General features: G+C 41.5%; 1 protein-coding gene across 1 annotated transcript in view; it reads right to left on the reverse strand.

Moving 5' to 3' along the window:
- Positions 1–10,836, reverse strand: part of KCNH6 (potassium voltage-gated channel subfamily H member 6) — a 135,291-nt gene extending 124,455 nt beyond the window's left edge. Inside the window, exon 1 of the mRNA XM_058183445.1 lies at positions 10,617–10,836. Coding sequence (XP_058039428.1) covers positions 10,617–10,692 — 76 coding nt within the window. The 5' untranslated portion in view covers positions 10,693–10,836. The remainder of the gene's footprint in view (positions 1–10,616) is intronic.
- Between the last annotated feature and the right edge of the window lie 566 nt (positions 10,837–11,402).

An 11,402-nucleotide genomic window follows, 5' to 3' on the forward strand; every position in this document is an offset into this window, starting at 1 on the left:
GTTTCCATACATAGTTTCTTGTCTTGCCTTCTAGTGCTTTGGAAAATAGGTTGACCCTCTCTCTTCTTTGTGGCAGCCCTTCAAATATTGAAACACTGCTATGTTACCCCTAATTCTTTTCACTACACTGGACATACCCAATTCCTGCAATTGTTTTTCATATGTTTTAGCTTCCAGCCCCCTAATAATCTTTGTTGCTTTTCTCTGTATTATTTCTAGAGTCTCAACGTCTTTTTTATAATATAGTGACGAAAACTGGATGAAGTATTCTAAGTATTTATTTATTTATTTATTTATTTATTTATTTATTTATTTATTTGTTCGCACTTTTATACCGCCCTATCTCCCCAGGGACTCAGGGCAATTTACAGCCATATAAAACACATATATATACAAAATAAAACACCAATTTAAAAAACTTATTACATAAGGCCGAATATTTAAAATAGGAATATAAATAATAAAACCCCATTAAAACCCGATTTAAAATTTAAAACATTTAAAAATTCTAGTCCAGTCCTGCGCAAATAAATAGATGTGTCTTAAGCTCGCGGTGGAAGGTTCGAAGGTCAGGAAGTTGGCGAAGTCCTGGGGGAAGCTCGTTCCAGAGGGTGGGGGCCCCCACAGAAAAGGCCCTTCCCCTGGGCGTCACCAGTCGGCAGTGCCTGGCCGATGGCATCCTGAGGAGTCCCTCTCTGTGAGAGCGCACGGGTTGGTGAAAGGCAATCGGTGGCAGCAGACGGTCCCGTAAGTAGCCCGGCCCTATGCCATGGAGCGCTTTGAAGATCATTACCAAAACCTTGAAGCGCACCCGGAAGGCCACAGGCAGCCAGTGCAGTCTGCGCAGGAGAGGTGTTATGTGGGAGCCACGAGGGGCTCCCTCTATCACCCGCGCAGCCGCATTCTGAACTACCTGGAGTCTCCGGGTGCTCCTCAAGGGGAGCCCCATGTAGAGAGCATTGCAGTAATCCAGATGGGATGTCATGAGAGTATGAGTGACCGTGCATAGGGCATCCCGATCTAGAAAGGGGCGCAACTGGCGAACCAGGCGAACCTGGTAAAAAGCTCTCCTGGAGACGGCCATCAAATGATCTTCAAAAGACAGCCGTCCATCCATGAGGATGCCCAAGTTGCGCACCCTCTCCATTGGGGCCAATGACTCACCCACAACAGTCAGCCGCGGCTGCAGCTGACTGTACCGGGATGCCGGCATCCACAGCCACTCCGTCTTGGAGGGATTGAGCTTGAGCCTGTTTCTCCCCATCCAGACCCGTACGGCTTCCAGACACCGGGACAGCACTTTGATAGCTTCGCTGGGGTGGTCCGGTGTGGAAAAGTACAGCTGAGTATCGTCAGCGTACAGCTGGTACCTCACACCAAAACCACTGATGATCTCACCCAGCGGCTTCATATAGATGTTGAACAAGAGGGGCGAGAGAATCGACCCCTGAGGCACCCCACAAGTGAGGCGTCTCGGGGCCGACCTCTGCCCCCCCTTCAACACCGTCTGCGACCGATCAGAGAGATAGGAGGAGAACCACCGATAGACGGTGCCTCCCACCCCCAATCCCTCCAACCGGTGCAGCAGGATACCATGGTTGATGGTATCAAAAGCCACTGAGAGGTCTAATAGGACCAAGGCAGAGGAATAACCCCTATCCCTGGCCCTCCAGAGATCATCCACCAAAGCCGGCTCAGTGCTGTATCCGGGCCGAAAGCTGGACTGGAATGGGTCTAGATAGACGGTTTCCTCCAGGTACCGGGGCAGTTGACATGCCATCACACTCTCTACAACCTTCGCCGTGAAGCGAAGGTTGGAAACCGGACGATAATTACCTAAAACAGCTGGGTCCAGGTAAGGCTTCTTGAGGAGAGGCCTCACCACCGTCTCTTTCAACGCGGCCGGAAAGACTCCCTCCACCAAAGAAGCATTCGTAATCCCCTGGAGCCAGCCTTGTGTCACCTCCTGTGTGGCCAGCACCAACCAGGAGGGACACGGGTCCAGTAAACATGTGGTGGCATTCAACCTACCCAGCAACCTGTCCATGTCCTCGGGAGCCACCGGGTCAAACTCATCCCAAACAGTCTCAACAAGACAGCTCTCTGACATCTCGCCTGGATCTACCCAATTTTGGTCCAAGCCATCCCAAAGCTGAATGATTTTGTCATATAGATAACCGCTAAACTCCTCGGCACGTCCCTGCAACGGGTCATCCCATTCCCCCTGTTGAAGGAGAGAGCGAGTCACCCGAAACAGGGCAGCCGGGCGGTTATCTGCCGACGCAATGAGGGAGGAGACATAGCAACGTCTCGCTTCCCTCATTGCCACTAGGTAGGTCCTAGTATAGGACCTAACTAGTGTCCGATCATCCTCCGAATGACTGGACCTCCAAGAACTCTCTAGGCATCTTCTCCAGCGTTTCATCCCCCTCAGCTCCTCGGAAAACCAGGGAGCTGGTTGAGACCTACGCCGGGTCAGAGGCCGCAAAGGCACGACATGGTCTAAGGCCCCTACCGTGGCCTGTTCCCAAGCCACGACAAGTTCCTCAGCCGTGCCGTGAGCCAGACCCTCAGGAAACGGCCCAAGCTCCGTCTGGAACCTCTCCGGGTCCATCAGGCGCCTGGGACGGAACCAACGTATTGGTTCCGTCTCCCTGCGGTGTTGAGTGGTGGTCAGAAAGTCCAGGCGAAGGAGGAAGTGATCTGACCATGACAAAAGTTCGATGACTAAATCCCTCAAGTCCAGATCCTTCAACCACTGACCAGAGATGAAAATCAAATCCAGTGTCCCTCCCCCCTGTGAGTAGGGCCATCAACTACTTGAGTCAGGTCCAAGGCCATCATGGAAGCCGTGAACTCCCTAGCAACTGTCGATGACATGCCGGTCGATGGTAAGTTAAAGTCCCCCATGACTATAAGTCTGGGGGTCTCCACTGCCACTCCAGCAAGCACCTCCAGGAGCTCGGGCAGGGCTGCTGTCACGCCACAAGGAGCCAGGTACGTGACAAACAAGCCCATCTGACATCTATGACCCCACCTCACAAAGAGGGATTCACACCCGGCAATCTGAGGTACAGTGGTCTCCCTCGGCTCTAGACTCTCTCTAATAACAACCGCCACCCCCCCCACCCCTACCCTGGGCCCTCGGCTGATGGAATGCTTGGAAACCCAGTGGGCACATTTCAACAAGGGGCACGCCCCCTTCTGTGCCCAACCAGGTCTCCGTAACGCCCATACGGTCCGCGGCACCGCCCTGGATAAGATCGTAAGTATTCTTAGTGATCTTATTAAGGCTTTATAAAGTGGTACTAATACTTTGTGAGAGCCTGATTATTTCCTTATGTTAATGCAACCTAGGATTGCATTGAGTTTTTTGACTGCTGCTGCATATTGCTAATTCATATTTAAGTGATTGTCCACTAGGACTCCAAGATCCCTCTCATAGTTACTACTATTGGGCCACGTTGGTTTTTCTTGCCTAAATGTAACACCTTACTTTTCTCTACACTGAATTTCATTTTGTTAGATAGGACCAGTGGTGAGATTCAGCCAGTTCGCACCACTTCAAGAGAACCGGTTGTTAACTTTCTGTGCAGTTTGGTGAACTGGTTGTTGAAAGAAATCATTAGGACAGAGAACCGGTTGTTAAATTATTTGAATCCCACCACTGGATAGGGCCCAGTGATCAAGTCTATCAGGATTTGGAGCCTATCGTCGGGTGTGTGGACTATTCCTGCGAGTTTAGTATCATCTGCAAATCTGATGAGTTCCTCTTCTATTCCGTCATTTAAGTTATTTATGAAGATGTTGAAGAGTTATGGGCCTAAAATGGGACTTTGTGGTACCCCACTGCTTCCTTCCTTCCATGTAGATGTAGTTTCATTAAGGACTACATGTTGAGTGCAGTTTGCCAGCCAGTTACAAATCCATCTGGTGGTGATGCTATCTATCCCACACTTTTTTAGCTCATCACATGACCAACCTGATTTTATGACCCTTGGTTTAGTGGATGTTAACCAAATGCCATTATTGTTAGGCAAATCAATTGTTTGTCAAGGGCTGGTTTTGCCAAAAACTGGTAGTAAAGGCCTGTTTTGGCAAAAATATTGTAAATATGTTCAAGTGACTGTGGGATGCTCAAATAGCTGTGAATTGGGCTGGATATCAACTGCCTGAAATGTGGTTAAATTATCATGGGAGAGGGCAGCTCTCATAACTTTGGAACTGGATTGTAAATATTCCTAGGGAGATCTGTCATAACTTTGAATGGTCACTAAGTGACCAGTGGTAAATTAAGACTACCTGTATGGGAAGGAGACTAACTCACTGCTCACTCCAGGAATTTGATTCTCACCAATTCAAGGTTGACTCAATTTTCCATCCTTCCGAGGTAAAATGAGGAGCCAGATTGTTGGGGGTAATATGCTGACCCTGTAAACTGTTTAGAGAGAGCTGTAAAGTACTGTGAAGTGGTATATAAGTCCAAGTGCTATTGCTATTACTATGGGAAAAAGAAAGTTTCTTGGAGGAAGGATATGCCATAAACCTTGGCATAATATATAAATGATTATGAAAAGCTGTGGTGGTGCAGTGGTTAGAATGCAGTTTTGCAGGCTGGATCTGCCTACTGCCAGGAGTTTGATCCTGACTAGTTCAAGGCTGACTTAGCCTTCCATCTTTCTGAGGTCAGTAAAATGAGGAGGCAATATGCTGACTCTATAAACCACTTAGAGAGAGCTGTAAAGCACTGTGGACTGGTATTTAAGTCTAAGTGTTATTGCTAAATGATGTGTTTGAAAATGTCCTATTGAGGTCAACTGAATGAAAATATAATATTCAGTTTTAGTACCTCTTTTATATTAGCATCTGTTTTTTATAGTCATAGAAAGATACAGTACAGGTAGCTATTAGCACAGTCCTTAATTGATTTCAGATTACTGCATCCATCTATAGTGCAATTTTTCCAGTTTTCATTATATTTTGTTTCCATTTCTATCCAAGGTTGAATAAGAGTAATTGCCTTTCCTAAAGCGATACTACCAAAATAGTGAAAAGAATAATTTGAGTTAATATTAGATTTTTTTAATTGGGCAAAACATGTTTCCTTCCTTCCTTCCTTCCTTCCTTCCTTCCTTCCTTCCTTCCTTCCTTCCTTCCTTCCTTCCTCTCCCTCCCTCCCTCCCTCCCTCCCTCCCTCTCTCTCTCTCTCTTTCTTTCTTGTTCTTTCTTCATTCTGAATCAGGCATCTAATATTTTATGGGTTCTGCTTTGAAACCTTTCCCTCACATGTGTGAATTCTGGTCGTGATAACACAGTGCTATGGAAAAGGCACTGTAGCCTGTTCCTGTTGTGCTGTGAGTCATTCTCTTCTTTATGATCACTTCACACATTCCAGAGTTGAGCACTGGCACTGAAAAGAATCCCATAACTTAGCTCTGATGTTCTCTGAGTTAAGAAGTAGACAGTTCCCAGAATATATAAGGCTTTCAAATCTCTCTGTTTTGGAAAGCCTGTGATTGTGTTTCTTGCAATTTTCCCAAGGGAAATACATTTTTTCAGATACGATCAGAACAGATTGTGGCTGAAGGGAACTAATTTGGACTAGGCACATTATCAAGATTTAGCTAGCTTATAGCTTGATTTCTCAAAAAACATTTAATCAAAAAAGCAAGACTCACTATATCAAAAAAAATAATTATTATTAAATATGATTAGAATTAAAATATTTACAGCAGATTGGTACAATTTTCAGATTGAAAGTGCTCTTTCAAATTTGGAGAGATCTGAGATACTATTCACAAAGACTGATGTGGCAGCAATTTGTGCATTTCTGGTCCCAAGTATATCTGCAGCAGGAGCAGTTTTCTTCTTCCCCTGATTTTCACCAAAAATATACAGAAACAGGAATCAATGCATAAAGGAATCATTGGCACAAGAAGGAAAGTCTCCCACATTCAAGGCCTTGCTCTAAAAATTACTGTAAAATGCAAATAGAAGCTCAGAAGCATTTTTCCAGTAGCGGCCCAATTATTTGGCAATATCTGGATGGGCTTGTTTGGTTTAGAAGTGAAGTAGAAGCAGTTCAAAGTAAGAGTTAATCTTTGAATAGGGAATACAAAGAATATGTAGGATAGGGCAGGAAATTAAAAAGCATCCCTTAAAAAGATTGCGGCAGCTAATTTTATATTGAATAATTTTTATAATTTATAATTCTATATTATTGCCAAGAAAACTGCAAAAATATGTCCATGACATTATTGGTGATTGAAAAAGTCAACTCGAGTAAACTCAACTTTACTTTTTAAAATGATGAAGTACTGTATTTTTCAGAGTATAATACCCTCCGGAGTGTAAGACACACCTTATTTTGGAGGGAGGAAAATAAGAAAAGAAAAAAATTCTGCTCAAGAGGCTCTCCTTTTGAGAGGCTGCATTTGTAGCCTCCAAAAGCTCCATTTGCAAAGGCAGCCTCTGAAATGGACCTTTTGGAGGCTGTTTGAGAGGCTCTCTGTTTGGGAGGCTGCATTTGCAGCCTCCAAAAGCTCCAAAAGAGTGAGGGCTGGCGGGTAGGCAGGGCTACATTCAGTGTATAAGACGCACCCAAATTTTCACCCTCTTTTAGGGGGGAAAAAGTGCATCTTATATGCAAAAAAAATACGGTATTTTTTGATATTTTGGTATTTTGGACATTGATCACTTATGTGCTTTTAATTGAATTCTTAGAAATTCTTGATTGTCTTTGCAAAGTTTACATTGATCTTAAGAAGAATCTTATTCTTAAGAATTTTAAGAAACTTACATTGATTTTAATAAGAGATTGGACAGTCACTTGTATAGGTTCTCCTGTTTGAGCAAGAGGCAGGACTAGAAAACATCCAAGGTCCCTTCCAGCTCTGTTCTATTCTATCTGAAATCTGTATTTTTTTATATATCTTATTAATTAATTTATACTGATATGATCACTCATCTTTTTTCTATACTTATGGGTGGCTCAGCGCAACAAGAATAAAAGCATGTAAGAAACCATTTTAAAAACAAAAAAATATCCCGTCATTTTATTTGTTTAAATTTTTTTATCCCAATTTTATTTACAAATAACTGAAGATGGCAAACATTCCTAATACTCCTTTTTACTCCTGTTTTGTCTATAACAGCAACTCTGTGAAATGAGTTGGGCTAAGAGAGAGTGACTTGCCCAAAGTCACCCAGCTGGTTTCATGCTAAGATGAAACTAGAACTCCCAGTCTCTAGGTTTCTAGCCTGGTGCCTTAACCACTAAATCACTAGGTACTTGAAAATATAAATAAGTGAGGAGAGAAAGATTCGGTTAATAAAAAAATTAAAATATTTAAATTCCTGTGAAATTCTAGCTGTACTTCCCGTTGCTGAATGGATTCTTAATCTCCACAGAGAGGATTTATGGATGATAGATAGGACTTAATAAAAATGTGTCTTTCTGCATTAGAGTTGTTTATTCAATAAGCCTATTTTAAAAATAAATGGGTGCAAATGTTGAAGAAGAGATAGCTAGAAGTGTCATCGTATTGGTCCAGCATCGCATCCAGAAATGCATCTCCTCAACGTCTGCAGGAACATCCCTGCTGTTCTCATAAAGGCAGCCGTGCTTTCTGGACACACTATTTTGAGTGTCATTACCTTTTTCCTGAGCAATTGCAATATGCTATTCCTCTGCCATTATGCAGCTGTAGAGAAACTAGCTAGGCTAACTCCACATTATCCTGGCAAAGGCACCAGGAGAGGATTAGATTGCTTTCCAATATTTCAGTGAATTAGAGCTTAAAGCGGAATGGATGAGTAGGAACGTGGATGGCTTTGTGTGGAGAGATTGGCAGCAGGAATGGCAAGTTATATAAAGATTCTGCCACTACGAAGTGCTTGATGCCTATACATTTATTCAAGGAAAACAAATATCTATAGCATGTTTAAAAGAGGCCAGAACAACTATATTGAGGATGGGCTAAACTAACTTTCTTTTTTTTCCTTTCTATTTCCCCTCTACTTTTCCAATGCTATTTTTTCATTTCCTTATCTACCTCCTTAATGCCTTCTTAATGCATTCCTTAATCCTCTACGGAAGCTTTATATTCATCAAATCAAAACCACTCCTAATTTCCAAAGAATCCCTTTGATTTGGTAGATCTAAAGTGATATTAGACCACTCATACCTTGCCACTTTTCAGTCCCTCATCTATCCACGGAAATGGTTTTTCCATCTAAAGCTGCCTGGCTTTTGTAGGGACATGAAATAACTTTTCAAGGACAGTCCAAAGATTAAACTTACTGAAGTAATTAGTTTGTGTTTCCAATAGTATGTGGATAGCCCCTTGTTCAAAACCCCACAAGCCATTATATTTAAGAATTCCCAAAGTTTCGTTATCATCAGACCATTAAGGAGAAAATATTCAATATCCTTCCGACTGGGTGAAAATAATACCTCCTCAAAGAAGCCATTCACTACTTGTCATCCAGAGTTATGGAATTCCAAAGTAGCATTTAAAAATTCTCAATTTGAGACCTTATCCATCCATTTCTCCATTTGGATGGGATCTCAGAGGTCCATTTGAGACCTTATCTCCAGCTGTGATTCCATCTGGGACAAAGAGAGCAATTTTGATGATAGAGAACATTGTCTGCAGGGCTGTCCCTGTAATCTGTTTGAAAACGTCAATTACTACAAGGCACATATGCTGGATTCAGTCCCCAATGCAAATGAATACAAGTACAGATATCTTGTTGAAATACACATCAATATTAGTCAACAAAAGTCAGTTTTCTTTACATAATGGATTAAAAAATACTGTCTTGAATTCCTTAAAAAAAGGGATAAAAATTAAAAGACGGAATCTGGCTTTTTTGTTTAAATTGGCAAGTATTCTTACTCGGTTAAGGTTTACATAAGTACATATCAAAGGAAAATTTCTGTATAGTGAAAGAGACAGCTTGTTTAAAAACTATTCTAAAACAAGTGTAAAATAGATTGCATAATGTCCCTGAGCTAGCCACACTGATTTGAAATATGCTTAGCTTTTTTATTCATGCTTTTTGAGTAGAAAAATGGAACAAGCTACTTAAGTTAAAATATAAGTATGGTCACACAAAGTAATGATTCCCTTGAACTTCATTCCTGGTAATTACATATTTCCTGTGGCAGCAGTACACTGCCTGGGGTTTCCTGCTGATGTCCCATCCAGGCATTAATCTGGTCCATTCCTTTTGGCTTTTTCAGTTCAACTAACATTGGTCCATGGGTAATGCTCCAGATATAATGAAAACAAATGCACAATTGATCTAATTTGTGCTGAAGCTACTTATTCTATCAGTATGATTGTAATTAGTGTCACTGTAGTTCAAGTACCTATATGTTCATCTAAAGCAACAACAGCTATTGCCTTTTATCAGACAGCCAACTATTTTGTCCTAGAATGGGTGCAGAAATTATTTCTATGCCAATTGGAGAGGCTATGAATAGAAATATTATTTAAATACAGTATGCATATAAAATTGTCAGAATAATTCTGCAGTTTGTTAGGTTTGCAACACTCCTGTGAATTAACTTTATGTTGTTCTCATTTTAAAGCTACAAAGCTGAGAATACTGGCATGCCTGACACTGCTCACTGAGAAGTTGGTTGTATATTTGGCTCCTCTCTTCGATCCAGAGGTTGTATGTCAATATAGACTTTTTTGGAATTTGGATTATTTTATTCTCTAGGTACACTTGTGGACAATACTGCAAGAGTGACATTTACAGACTATGCTACTTTTGCTGCTTGCAAGACTGTATCCTATCACTTTCAGCAAAGCAGCATTTATATATTTATTACATGTGACTAAATATAATCTAGAATATTAAACTATTTGTGTGTATGCATACAAAAATTCATTTTTAGTAAAAATGCATGGAAGTGGACAAACTGCTTTCTTTTAACCACGAGAACACATGATGTAAACAGAATGCTCAGATAGTTGATGTTTTATGGTGTTGTAAGGCTTCAACATATTTATGCTACAATCTTATACATAATTACTGGAAATAATTTTGGTTATGCTTACCACTTAATAAACAAATATGGGCTGCATTGTTTACCTTAATACCTCATACAGACAGAATAACAGTATTTTTTAATAAGGAAAACATTGTATTTTGAATGGTATCAAGTGAATTTCTGCTCTGTAAATAATATTCATTGCACAAATTCCCAATGAACAAGCTATATAAAAAAGTGCTATTTTAATGAAAGTTATATTTTGTTGATAAATTCAAAGATTGATAAATCTGGTGATTTTTGTCTTAATATTAGTAATATTAATTTCAGATTTTTACATATCAACGCACACACAGTTTTAAAATTTGCTGGACACAGATATAATACTGTAATAATATAGTAATACTGAAGGGATTAAACTACTCTGACATTCACAAAGTTTCAAGAAGTAATTGAGCAATACTCTTAATATATCCCATCAACTAAGCTTTCCATTTCCAGACACACACTTCACAACAGTGCTGACAGGCAAAAAATAGACCATTTACAATGCTAGTTCTGACCTTCAAGTAGAACAAATGCAGAGAATGAAAGTCAAGAGACTACTTACTTTGTCCTTCAAATTTCCTGATGATTGTATCCAAATAAGTGTTCTGAGGGGCCACATGCCCCCTCCTGACAGGCATTTTCAAATTTTTGTTCACATCCAACAGGAAAGAGAAATCCCACTTTCTTCAGTAAGATGCTCTGGTTTTGAGTAGAAGGGTGGAAGAAGCTTGAGCTCTGCTCTGAGAAACCAAGGGGTAGTTAGCTAAGAGGCCCTTGCCTCTTGTACTCTCCTGTTTGGTAGCTGTGAAGAGAGCAAAGACTCCCCCCTTGTACCCATATCCCTCCCTTAATTTTCTTTAGCTCCTGACCAATACAATTTCACCAAGGGCAGGAGGGGGTGAGTTGAAAGAAACACCAGAGGAAAAGGGGTGGGTAATTTCCTTTTTTTATTTTAAATGATGATGCTTAGTCATCAGTGTCCCATTCCATATGTGGCTGTCTCAAAGACTTGTCAGCAGCAACAGCTGTTAATCTGACAATAACCAGCAGCCACCTCCCTTCTCTCTTTTTGGGATCCTAAATAGACGTGGAACCGAAAAAACTCACGGGCAGAGAAATGTCTCTCTGGTCTATAATTCAGCGCGGAAGAAGCTGAAGAAAGGATTGGGGCTTGTAAGGAGAGACACACGCCTTTGGGAGGGGTCTCCTTGTCGCTCCCCCTTTCTGTTCCTTTAATGTTCGGATGGCAAGAATACGTTTGGAGTCGATGAAAGCAGGAGCTGTTCCCAGGCTGTGGTGCTGAAGAGCCCTTCCTGGACAGAATACCACCTGGGTTGCTGGCTGCTAA

The sequence above is a fragment of the Ahaetulla prasina genome, chromosome 4 (genome assembly GCF_028640845.1).
Source record: "Ahaetulla prasina isolate Xishuangbanna chromosome 4, ASM2864084v1, whole genome shotgun sequence".
Classification (NCBI taxonomy): Eukaryota; Metazoa; Chordata; class Lepidosauria; order Squamata; family Colubridae; genus Ahaetulla; species Ahaetulla prasina.